The 13,902-nt window shown below is 41.2% G+C and overlaps 1 protein-coding gene across 1 annotated transcript in view; it reads right to left on the bottom strand.

The window, feature by feature from the left end:
* LOC146831383 (ethanolaminephosphotransferase 1-like) overlaps positions 1-13,902 on the bottom strand; it is a 363,147-nt gene that overhangs the window by 294,098 nt on the left and 55,147 nt on the right. The window contains exon 2 of the mRNA XM_085605667.1: positions 12,893-12,961. Coding sequence (XP_085461793.1) covers positions 12,893-12,961 — 69 coding nt within the window. The remainder of the gene's footprint in view (positions 1-12,892; positions 12,962-13,902) is intronic.

The following is a 13,902-nucleotide window of genomic DNA, read 5'->3' as shown; positions in this document are numbered from 1 at the left end:
AAACATATGTTGTATTTCCTGTCATCATGGTAAAGATAAATATGTACTTCACATTTTAGTCAGAAACATTTCTAGAAATCAAACAATTGCAAAGGAAAATAAATGCCAGGACACACTTGGTGAAAAGAAAACTAGACATGTATTCAAAACAATGGATACATCTTTCAAAATAATAAGGAAGTAAATGGCAGTCCATGATATTCAAAAAGTCCTGTGCACAATTGTGCTGTGGCACAAAGCTGGCATCCTAATTCACTGCCAACGGAAATTTCCTTAGGAAGGGGCATCTGGTGGGTAGATCAGGCACCATGAATTCTTACTTGGGGGTGGGGGGGGGCGATTGGGTGTGGGACGGGGTGGTCTTGGGAGGTTTAGTTTTTGCTGTGGGAGGGGTAGTTTGGGCTTTGGATGGGATTAAGGTAAGGGCAAACAACAAACTCTCACATGAAAATGGGTAGGATGTTTGGCAGGGAGTTGGGTTTGGGAGGAAGACGAAGTGGCGGTGGCTGAATGATATGTGTCTGTTGGGGGTGCAGGTGCATGTGGGTCTGGTGTATGTCTTGTATGTTTGGAGGTGTTGCTTCCTAGGTGTCTGTTATTTGGGTGAGTGTGGGCATTTGTGTTTTGTGGGTGTACTTTCTAATGTATATGTATGTGTGGTTGGGTGTGCTATGTAGGTGCTAGGTGTGGTTGTAGTGCATGTGGATGTGGTGGTGCATGTGTGTGGTGGAGGAGGCAGTATTTGGGGGGGTGCTGGTGGTCGGGTGGTGCATTTGTGTGTGGTGGTGGGTTCGGTGCCTGTTATTGTGCTGGTGGTGGTGCCTGTGGGTGTGGTGGATGTGGTGTCTGTGAGTGTGCTGGTGGTGGGTATGGCACATGTGTGTGTGTGTGGTAGTGGGTGCAGTATTTGTGGGTGTGCTGGTGGTGCGGGTGGTGGGTGTGATGTCTATGGGTGTTCCTGCGGTGGTGCATATGGGTGTGGTGCTGGGTGAGGTGACTGTGGGTTTGCTGGTGGTGGTGCATGTGAGTGTGGTGGTGGATGTGGTGTCTGTATGTTTGGTTGTGTGCCAGTGTTTTTTGCTATCTCTGTGTTTATGTGTGTGTGTTGGAGTGGGCGTGTGCAAAGGTGTGAGTGTGCTTGGGACAGAGCTGGGAATAGGGAATTGGGATATGGAAGGGGCTGGAGGTAGGGCACAAGGTTGTGATGGTTGGAAGACTGCGGCCAATGAGGAGGCCAGACCTTGAAAAGAGTGCTGTAGGCCAGACATACCTCTATGAATGTCTTCCAGGTAAGCTAGCATGTGTTGCATATGGCAGCTAAGCCCCTGGATGGCATTCAGGAGTGCAGTCTGGCCTACAGCAATGCTACGGTGGAGGTCAATAGCCTCTTCACTCAGCCCCCCTGGTGGACAGGGTCAGGCGGTGAGGTGTCTGGGGCAAAGGAGACCTTAGCCCTTTTAGGGGGATGGGGTTGGCCAACTGTGGGGGGAGCAAGAGGGAGGGTGGAGATGGATATCTGGGTGGTGGACAAGGATGCAGGTGTAACTGGAGCAGTAGAGTATGCCACCACTAGGGATTGGCCGCTTGAAGAGACCTCTGAAGATGATTTCGAGCCTCCATGCAAGTGCCTTCACCCTTCGTGGCACTGTGTCCCTCGATGTTGGTGTTCTCATCAGCTGTGACACAGTGGCCAGCTGTTTCCCTGCCTCCGTTGCCAATTTCTCCTTCGCCTGCTCTGAATGATGCTGAAAAGACATATACAATAGTTTTATTCTAGTTGTGTGAACAGAATTGATCAATAACTTTGAGCACACATTTTTTTCCTAGTTTCCATACTGCACCTAAGACAAGGCTCACAAACGTTCGTTCTTTACATCATCATCTCATGCATGTAGGGAACATCTTCTGAAACCATTTGGTCACAGTTTTATAATTCCCCATGATAGCTCCTACAAAATATATGATCTTGATAACCAGATTAATTTCTCTAAAGGAACTGTCTTTGGTCTCCAAAATAGAGAACTTATGTCATCAATAAGGACATACACCGAAAATACCTTTGAACACATCAAAAAAAGCAGCATTAATGACATAAACTAAAAGTAAAATACGAATCAATCTGTGTCAACAAAAACTGTAATGGGTTTGTTGAAAATGTTATTCCCTTTTTTTGGATTCCCTGCATCGTATCTGGCATCCCCCCCCCCCTCCCCTTCGTAAAAGAAAGGGGTTCTTTCTAGCGCCATAGAACAATGTGAATTATTAGCAATATATAGACCTGTCTGAAAAGGGCGAGGATTGTTGGAAACAAGAGTATGTATAATTTTTCCTTATACAATATGTTATAAATTCATGTCAATATGCTTAAAATGCCCCCCAAATAAAACGTTAAAAAACAAAATACTTAGCGCTGCAAAATAATGGATTCTCAGCACAATTTCCCTAAAAATATCTCGAAAGAGCTGTATATATAACATAAATTAAAAAGTCTGATTATGCAATTTCATGTGGCCTAACATCTAGCAGAATTATAATTTTTCCATCCTGCCCCTTTCACACAGATTGTAGGAGTCTGCTTATAAAGGGAAGGATTGAAATGTCAAAGGTCATACAAATCTAAGAATCCCATGCCATAGTAGCTTTGCGAGACAAATCATACAGTGAAAGCCTGTCTCCTTTGTTTGGCCATTTCACAATGGTAACACGTAACTCAAGTACAGTACAACTGTATAACATATTATATGGTTTCAGTACTGAAGAAGCATATCAATGTATCACGCACTATGTATTTGCCTATGCTATTGAAGGAATGTAGACATATTGTTATTGTGGATTGACAAATTACTCCAGTAGCATAAGGCAATAAATATGGTTTGATACATTTCTAATCCACTTTAGTACAGAGCAACTACTTATTCATATTTGACCACAAAATATCTCAAATTATTTCAAGGTTATCTCACCATTGTGAAATTGTTGAACACAATATGGTGGCTTTCTCCTTAGACATAAAGTGGTACCACATCACAGTAAACATGACATACACTGATTAACATCTGATATCCACATCAAAGAAGCAAATGCAATTCAAAAGATGAAACAGATCAAACATGGATGCATTTCACTATTTTCCGAATGTGTCATAGGTTGGGCATGATTTTGCGTATTCAAGTTGGGATACTCAAACATATATGCGATGGAACATGCAATCTGCCAAAATCCCTTAAAGGATCCAATTTTTCTTCTTTCTTGAGTTCTCAACTGGACATAGCAAAGGACATTGAAAAATGGTTTGGGGTATGTGTTACTCTTTCACCATTGTGTAAACATTGCTGTTTGTGTTTCTACACAAAATGTATGCCTGTCAAAGGTATTTGTACAAATACACACTAGCTTACATACACACTTGTGCAGGAATAAGACATCATGCAAATCTGTCGCTTTTAACATTTATGAAACAGTGATGCAAAACACAATTGGATATATGTAGACTCCAAAATGTAGCCATTAATTGTGATGTGATTTTGGCTCCCATGCTCACTCTTGTTTGTCTAAAATCCCAACTTACCAATGTAATGTTTGGAACATCCACTGTATCATAAGTGCATAGTATGCCATGTCACATGTAATGGACTACCATTACATCATCCACAATAGTGAAGGAGCATCACACCTGACACAACAACGACTAGTGGCCTGTATGATACAACTGTCCCTCATGACATCAAACAACCTGATGCATATGTATAGTTTAGGCAGCCTTGTGTCTGGTCAGAACAGTCCTTTGGAAGCAAACAGGAATCAGATGGGATCCTTTCCAGCAAATTAATAGACAAGGCACATCAGCATACACATTATGAAAAATGTACACCTTCAATAACTCTTCTTGTGCGTTGGACATGGGTCACCCTTAACGTTGATGGGAAAAATCCTGGCTGTAATTAAAAATGAGTCATGTGACATGTGAAACTTACTCCCTTGTTGATGCTGTTGGGCTCTCAACTGACCTTCAAGTTGGGGATAGACCACCGCAAGAATGCGGGCCATTAAGGAGGTCTGGGTGCGGCGCATGTACTTCCCAAGTTGGGAATACTGCCCGAGCTGGACTTCGGCTCACTTTATGGTCCAGCATCATAGGTCCTCCTACCTCTTCCTGCAATGGCAGCTGCACTACTTGTAGACACCCAGAGTCCACACCTTCCTGGTGATGGCCTTACAAATGCCCCACTTCTGTTGGGCGTTGACCTGTATGGATACAAGAAATGAAAGAAATAAAATTGTGACTTTATGTTTGTCTGTATTGATGTAACACTATTTTGCTACATCTATCACACGCATGGGTCATAAGCTGCCATACAAAATGTGTATTTTCATATGCTGACTGACCAAAACAAATATATTAATACATATTTTTGTATTGACCTATTGACTACCATCATCCCTTGTCATGTCCTACACTCACTAATCCAGGCCAGTGACATCAACTAGCCAAGGAGGCTCCTACATTTTCTGCGATGTGAGCTACTTCAGATTAGTGCAATACATTGTGAACTACTGAAGGCTAAACTTGCGCATTGTTACAAGATACCCTGACGGACAGCTTCATTGACTTGATTCCTAAAGTCGATAGTGCCAAATACTATGGTTTGAACTACAGGCTATGACTAAGGGCACTATGATAAGTCTGCCATGTGTGTCAGTGAGAGCATGCTTTTTGGGGATGTATGAACATGTGTACATATGAATGGGATATAACTGTAAGGGTGACAGAGTCTGTGTGGCATGTAGTTGCAGCACAGGACACACCTTTTGCCATATGTGGAACCATTACATGGATTACACAAATACACAATCGTATGTCCTTTTGAATTGGGGGAATTTAAAAGTGCAGAGAAATATTCTATGAAACACTTCTTATCATGGAACATTATTTGGCACTTTACACTTATCACTTGTAAAAAATGGTGTATATTGCATACATACTTGGGGTACGGTAAAGACTGGACACAGGGAGTAAGGGGCCTGCAGTTTGGAAATCAAACACTTTGAAATGGGAGTAAAATGAAATTGAGTGTTAGCTCAAGAAGTTAGGTAACTCTCCCGTTCAAGTGTTGTCCATTTAAAAGCATTCAGGGCCATATTGTTTCTCACGCTTCCAAATTTGAGTTGACAAGCAAATATTTGTATGAGAGATATACTTTAGTGCTTCAGTTGTTTGCCTCTTTGACTCAACCCCACCCTAGCCCATGATTCTGATTGAGTACTGCTCATTGTCAGGCACTTCTATCGACAGCCTGATTATCATGATGTCAAATGAACATAGCCTTCCCTTAACTTTTACATGAAAAAATGACCTTCTGCCTATCTAATAACTGACCTCAAGGCTGTGTGCTACTCTGAAGGGGCCTGGGTGGGAGCTACTGGTAACTCCCAATCAACTGTTTGGAGACCCCTAATCTAGGCTGAGTGATTTATGGGACGATACACATAGCAAACATCATTTTCATTTAGTTTGTACAGAAAACATGTATATGTACAGTTGTAAAGGCAATATAATGTGTTTTCTAATTTACATGATGTGAGACTTCTACATTTCACATGTAATTCAAGCATCTACATAGATATATACCCACATACACACCAAATAGAATCTAGGGCTTTAAACACACAACATATACTAATTTTAAACTGTAAAGGGCTGATAACTCCCCAGCATCATTGTCCTATGTAAGGAACAAATATATGACACTTCAAATCAATCACTACACTTCACTCAGGAACTCAGGGACACTGTAGCCTGTGTTATAGGGACAAAACTGTTAGACAGATTCACATATACATTTCAAACATGTACCTGTTCCTCTGGTTCCACAGAGCTGGCTTTACAGGTACAGGACCTCCTTTGCCAACAACTCCAGCTCCTCTAGCGAACAGGCAGGGGCCCTGTCACTAGCTTGGCCGGGCATCATTGCTCCCAGAAGTCACCAACAGCAGCAAAAGTGGAGGAGGTCTTGATGGCTGCAGTGTTAGGAGGTAAGTGATCGGTTTTCGAACCGATGCATATATGTATGTGACGTGCACAATCGTCAGCTGAGACAGATATAGCCATTGGCCTTCATACATTGCTTTCACACACTCTAGCCAGTGGCTGTGTCCGTCGTGGAGTTGAACATCCACTACACGGGCGACTTCTGCCACGGACGTCCGATTACAAATGCCCTGACAGCAAGGTCAGGTGCCTGCCATTTCAAAAGGGCAAATAGTGTGTTTGTGACTGTTAAGTGCATCACCACCTCTCAAGATGGTAACTAATTTGTTTACACATTCAAACTTCGAAGGACAATCATGTATTTAAGAAAAATAAGAAAACATTTATAGGTAGGGCGTTAGTGTGGTTAAATGTAATAGTTGAAGGGTGTTTTTTACACCTTCATTGACTGTATTTTCGATGGGAAAAAAAAGTGGAAATAATACATTACAAATGTATTATTTCCACATTCTTTCCTATGTAAAATATAACAGCTACAAAATTACATTTGTGAAGTAAAAATTACAAAAACATATGTTTGATTAAAATACGTTGTGAAACCAAATGTATTTTTAGCACAACATGACATTTGTGTTAATAATCAAAAATAAATATGTGGGAAATGGTTAAACATTTTCACAATTTTTCAAGTGCTGACACTGGAACCTTGGGAGAGTGAGGAGATGACAGCCTCAAGTTCAGTTTGAATAGGCAAGCTATACTGAATGTATGTCTTCAGCTGGAGCCAGATCTTCTGCCCCACAACAGAAATCCCACATTAATTACACCAATTGTCAAACTCATGGCAGTGCTTAATTTTGTGGCCACAGGATCATTCAAACAACAGTGTGGCAGTATCTGGTGAAATGTCACAACCAACTTTCAGTGCTGTGTTACAAGTTCTTTTGTCAATGAGGAAACACATCAACAGTTCATCCAGTTTCCACGATATTGAATTTTGCAAATTTTAAGGGTGATTCTATGGTTTGGCTTGCCTACCGCATGTGGTTGGAGCAATTGATGGCACACATATTGCCTTAGCGCCACCACATGCCAGAGAACAAGTCTACTGGAATTGGCAGCACCTCCATTCAATCAATGTGCAAGTTGTCTGCTTAGCTGATTTGTACATGACAAGTGTCTGTGCGTGTTTCCCCAGATCAGCCAAGGATTTGTTTGTACAACAGAAAAGGAGCATACCCCTCCAAATGTCACAACTTGGATGTGCGAGGGCCTGACTTGTTGGTAAGTACAATCTGATATAATATTGTTTGGGTAATTTCAATGTGACTCATCTGAAATGGTGTTACATATCTTGGCTCTTTTTGTTCAATTTAGGAGAGCCGGTTTATTCCAACCGACCATGGCTGTAGGCACTACTGAGGAATCCAACAATGCCTGGGGAATTCTGCTTCAATGAGGCCCATGGAAGAACATGGAGGCCAGTGGAGTGGGATTTTGGGCTCCTAAATGCCAGATTTCGCTCTACGGGCAAGATTGGTGGATCCCTCCTCTACTCACCCAATAAGGTGTGCCAAATCATCATGGCCTGCTGCATGCTACACAACATAGCCACGTGACGGAACATCACTTACATCGCAGAGGATAGAGACCATTAAGAGCCAATGGGTGAGGATCCTGAAATGCCGAATGAAGATGACAGTGGTGAGGAGGAAGGAGTTAACTTACGTCAGGATGTCATTGACAACTTCTTCACATCAATGTAAGTATCTCTTTACATATTAGCACATTAACTGTTAAACCACCTATTGATGTAATGAAGAAAAAAAGTATGTGCAGGCCATTTTTTAGGAAGGGCAGGTGCTGGGAATTCCAGGCTACAGGTCTTTGTAGATCAAAGAATTGATCCATTTAGGAGACTCAGTGTATCCCAACCGACCATGGCTGTAGGCACCACTGAGGAATCCAACAATGCCTGGGGAAGTCAACGTGCACAGTGATTGTAGGGAGGTTTTGAAGATTGCATTGAACTCATTCTCTGTCGCACGTTGGCCCTAAGTCAATATGTGTGCCATCAATTGCTCAAACCACATGTGGTAGTAGAGCCAAAGCATACTAAAATCCCTTCATATCGCCTAAATCCTCATTTAGTGTAATGTGTATAAAGCTGTTGTTGTGTCTTATCATTTTCGGACAAACTTCTTGTAGCATACCACTTAAACATTGGTTGAGGCATTCTCCCAGATATTGGAACAGTGTATTGGAATGATACTGTGTCTACCAAATGTAGGACTGTCATGACTTTAACTATTGGTGTTATTGATGTGGGATTCTTTATGTGATCCAGATGATCTAGCCCCAGCTGTTGACGTAAATAAATAATGATTTGTCTATTGAATCTTGTAGCTTTTGTTCAATCTTCTTCTTCCATGTTAACAAAGTCTGGAATTGGCAATGTAAAAATTGCCCTGAGTATTTGTGTCATGTATGGCTTGTCATGTTTGTGAAAATAGTAACAGACATATTATTGACAAATGTAATAAATTACTAGTTGATGAGTTATAGGTATTTGTATTATGTTGTCATGGTTGCAATTCATTAATGATTACACAATCATTTGTTTTATGCCATTGTAATTTATGATGGAAGGAAACAAACAAAATAATTGAAGGAATACAACACTTACTTTATGAGTTGTGATTTTATTAAACAATTGAATGAACTAAAACAGGATGAAAATGAAACAAGCAAACCAAAAATAGGAAAAGTCAGTCATGGTGAATGAAACTTTTTTTGAAGAGCCAAAATGGTTTAAAGTCCAATGTCCAAAATACAAGTGGCATCAAAAAGGCAAATGTTGCCAGAAATAGTCCACATAGGGAATGGTAGTCCCACAGTGGAGGAAATTAGGTTTGGGGTCTCTTGCTGGAGGTGGTAGAGGTCTTGCCATCCTCTCCTGCTGGTAGTCTTGATGGACGTTCCCTCCTGCGGGGGGAGGATCCACAGTTGCAGGGACTGGGGTGGCTGCCGGTGTTTCTACTTGTGGCAGGGCCTCCCTTTCTGTGGCTGTGGTAGATGTGCTTAGATCATATGTCGTAGGACCACAGAAAGGGGTAGAAGATGCTCGGAAAGCCCTGCACAAATGTGTAAAAATGTCATTCAGGACCCAAGGCAAGGAGCCCAATTTGGAGTTTTGATTCTCCATCTATATTTTGTGCTTCCTCTTCAACTGCTTCATGACCCGGAGCTCTGTGAGTACCTGACCCATCGTGTCTTGGGACAGATGAGGGATCCCAAAACTTGGTTCGGGGTGGCCTGGGTAACAGTCAACCCAGTGGCCTTACTATGCTGGCCCACAGTGTCCCTCCCATGATCCCTACCCCCACTACCCTGTGGCCTTGACCCAGTGTGCCCCATTGCACTGGTGCTTGGCTGAACTGTAGGTGGTGGTGGTGGTGGTGTTATTTTTTATATTGATCAATAATGACACCTAACCATATGTGAAATAAAGTTTGAAAAGGGAGAATGAGCAAAATTACATGCACTTACAGGCACCCTAACATCTTGTAAAAATGTGATGGCTATTAAAACCTGTCATCTTAAATACAACTCAATACATTCAAACAGGCAAGCCAAACTAGATGTTATTGATACATTTAGGTTTCTATGTAAAATAAATTGTACTGAACACATTAGCAACAGCTTCAAAGCAAACAGGAGATTTAGGTTCTGTGATACATTGCAAAGTGTAATTTACCAGTCTCCACTCCCCCAGGGAATCCCGTGAAGCCTTCAAGATGTAGGATCTGCAAGATCCTCTACTAACAGGGATATAGTTAAAAGGGGGGGCTGGAAGAACCACCACTAATCTTCTGGGTCTCCAGGTGACACTTGGAGGCCAGGGAACGCACTCTACCCCGCATGTCGCCCACCTCTTCCAAATTTCCTCCTGTGTGCGCAGGTTGTTTGCTACAATATTCACTCTGTCAAGTATTCTGGCCCACGTTTCCCTTTTCTGAGATAAGGGTGTATTTTGGACTTGGGCTCCAAACAATTGTGGCTCTACTCTTATGATTTCATCCACCATGGCTGACAATTCTCCCTCAGTAAAATGTGGATTTTTGTGCCCTGACATTATGAAATGATAAACTTAACTGATTGCAAAGGAGAGTGAATGAACTAGTAACAAGAAAAGCAAAAAGAAAACATTTCTTGACTGAGAAATCACTGTGGAACAATGTTGTGCTGCTGTGAAAGGGCAAAGGATCGTGATCTGATATGGAGTGTGTTTTATAGTGTTGTATGCAGGTGCAAACAATTAACCAATAGACGTCAGATGTGCGATGCAATCATCCAGCCTACAGCCGCAGTAATAGTCCAAGGTTAACAGCGTCCCACGACGGAATCACTACGTCAGCACTACGCCGCTAGAACACCGCCAGCACAACTGTGAAATCTAAATCGCCTCAATACAATCCCGCCACCCTGACAGCGACGGAGTACTATTCGCCAGCTGAGAAGTCTGCTGTGTCGGCAGCTGTGAGCCGCATATGCGGCGGTAAACACTATGTAGATGTGGACAGAGAGTCAGCCAGCATACATCTAAATAGGGCGGGCGGACCGCCATCAGCCTGACGGAGTACTTGGAACCGCCACCGTGGGGGACAATGGTACTACTGCCAAGCTCTAAATCAGGTCCTAACATAATATATTTATATGTAAAAATTAACAGACACATTTTAATATTAATTAATATGATATTAAAGGCCACCATGTTTTATTATACTATAGTTTTAACATTGACATTGTTTACAAAAAGGAAAGAGCAATATAATTACCTTTGTTATTATGTCATATGCTATTTTGTAGCCATGATATTTTTTTCAAATCTTTTTATTAACAAGTGCTCAATCAACAGCAACATACTGCAATAACATAATATGTGTATTTGTAAAGCACACGTTCACCCAAAGGTCTGAATAACAGATGTTTATTGTTATCCGACTCAATGGAACTCATCTTATCAACGTCAGATGGATGAAAGGCTGAGTGGAACCACTGGGATTTGAACCTGTGACCACGAGGTCGTCAAACACAGGTCCCTGTAGTGGATGCATTAGTCCAATGAGTCACCAGACCCGGCAATAGCAATTTATAATCTCATAGATCATTTGGCCACGAGAACACAGTTCAATTTCTGCATCAGTAAATGGATAACATAATCTGACATAGCTCAGCCAGCAAGGAACACGACCCTTACAACTCAGATGACCCTTTAACAACGTACACATATTCGTCATCACACCCTTGCAGTTTATGGACCTCTGCACCTCTACCAACACCACCAAACCTTTTCCCATTTGCGCGGACAACCTCTACTGAGGTACAATGTGTGCTCAGCTATCCAACACCATCGAGGTCTGCCTCCCAGTCAGGAGTCATGATATTTTGACCACAATTGTATGGTCACACAATATTTTGGAATTGTTATTCTGATACCATAGCTTTGCTGAATACAGACAAGGATTGGTGGTAATTGACAAAGCTATGTGTGGGTTTCAGTAATGGAAAAGGAGTGGATGCTGTTGCACTGGCAGAACCAAAAGAAGCCCTCGCAAACATGCTCAAGTTAGCACGGCTTATTTCCCCATCTCGCTCTCTCTCTCTCTTTCTCCTTCAATACATCCATTCTCTCCTCTCTCTCTGTTCTCCCTCTCTGATCTCTCTCTCCCCACCCCTTTTCTCTCTACTGAAACCCGGACTTTCACCAGGCTGTAGGCTTTCAAAACCAGCCTCGAAGTGCTCTGGCTCCTGTGGGGGAACACCCAAAGAAATAATTGTCCTGCCCAACACTGTGTTATTTCATTAAACTTTAAAACTTATATTAAAATGTTTAAATTAGTTCAAATTAATTAAACAAATAACGTGATTACACTTAGTAAAATATCGATTAAATATTAATATGCTAGGGTTTGTGAGTTTTTACATTTTGTTTAAAAATAATATTATAAGAAATATATGAATATATTTAAATTATTTACATTTGTAACAGATAAATACTTTAATTAGTTATTGTGCTGTGAAATGTTAGGTTATTAGTTCTAGGTTATTGATAAATATTTTAAATACATTTACAATTTTATTTTATATCAAAATAATGGAAAATATTTTTTGGGTAAAATAATAAATATTAATTTTCCCCATACTTTGGAGATGTTTTTACCAGAGGTGCAGATCTCCAACTACATGTGATACATTGCTAATAGTAACTTTACAACCATAAATATTTTCTTAGATGTCTTCACACCCTAGTTTCAGTGGGTGAAAACATGTATGTCTACACTCTGAAACAGTGAATAAAGACAAAAGTGTGGATTTACACCCAAGCGCAAAACTAAATTTACATGTGAGTAAATCTACATGTGCAAATTTCCCTTTGTGAATAGGGTTATAAGCCAGTGCTTTAGACAGTGCGAACTGGGCCTGTCTGTTGGATGGAATGTGGATTGCCCATGATACATTCGCAGTTAATGTTTCTCTCCTGTCACTCCAAGGTGGGTACTGAGGAAAAACTGCATTAATGCAGGAGCTCTGAATGATGGAAAACAATCAGTGGGAAACTGTTGGAATGCCCTCAACAAACAGAGGCCCCGATCGAAATGCAGAGATCTGAGACAACCTGGGTAAACTTCAAAAGTAGAAGCCAAATGTGCTCAGATAAAACACTGTAAGCAATGAAAAATGCCCTTGACTGTAATATGAACAATACATTTATTGCTCTAGAATCAATATACAGTAAATTATTATCAGCATTGTTATCTCAATGCATCCTGAGTATGAGAAAAAAACATTCCCAAACTGGCCCTTTTTGCCCTTTAAGAGGTGTAGAAGTTCCATTCTTACCGTGACTACTTTATTCCAGACATGTTGCATGACATACACTGATAAAGGGTTTGTATCCACTGCACTGTACTGAAAAGAGAGACAAGTGTTAAGTAAACGAAAACAAAACAATTTACTTCTTTTTCTTTCTTCTTGAGAAATTATTGCATTCAATTCAGGTACAACCACCACATATTAATATGTTGGAGAAGGTACTGCTTCTATTTTCAAAGTTGCTATCCAATACGGTGTGCTACTGTACAACCAAAAATTATAAACAAGCACTTTGAAAGGTGTTTGTCGTTTGCCAATGCTTGATGCCAATTCTAAACATCAATGCAGTACATTTTTAAAAAGTGAGCAAAGGCGGCTAACAGAGAAAGGAGTGGTCCGATAGAAATCGCAGCGGCCGGACCCTTTGAAAAAGAAAAAAGAAGAAAAGAGGAACCCAAAAAAAGGGATAGGGTGGCGGTGAAATGTAGGAGTGCAGGTGGGTGAGTAAGTTAACGCCATTGTCACGGTTCATGGCATTAGAAGGATGCAATAACACATAACCCATGCAGACACACACATTCCCTGGGAACATCACAGTGTTCTGTGGTGTACTTCGTGTGTTTCACTGTAGAAAACCACCAGGCGTACAGAGACATGGGAGAGTTGCAGGGGGTGGTCGACTTTCCAGTGCATGTCAGTCACTCCTAGGTTACTAAAGGCATTCAGCATAAAAGAACCGTACGAGGCATACGCTTTGCCTGGCAACTGTTAGAAACAAGCATTTGCAATGCAATAGGTCTCGCATTTATGAGAGTTTGAGCTACTGGCATTGTAAATGGCATTACCTTTTATTTATGTGTTGTTCTTAAAACAGATAAATAAAAGGCATTGTCATTTACAATGCCAATAGCTTAAACTCTCGCAAATCCGAGACCTACTGCATCGCAAATGCATGCTATAGAAATAAAAAAAAGTGTTAGGAGAGAGTGTGTCTATAGTGCTGGGAGGCTGTAATTAAAGCCTACAGAGCAACAACA

This window comes from Triturus cristatus, chromosome 5_1 (assembly GCF_964204655.1).
Source record: "Triturus cristatus chromosome 5_1, aTriCri1.1, whole genome shotgun sequence".
Lineage (NCBI taxonomy): Eukaryota > Metazoa > Chordata > Amphibia > Caudata > Salamandridae > Triturus > Triturus cristatus.
The sequence above is the reverse complement of the archived record's forward strand: the minus strand, read 5'-3'. Positions and strand labels throughout refer to the sequence as shown.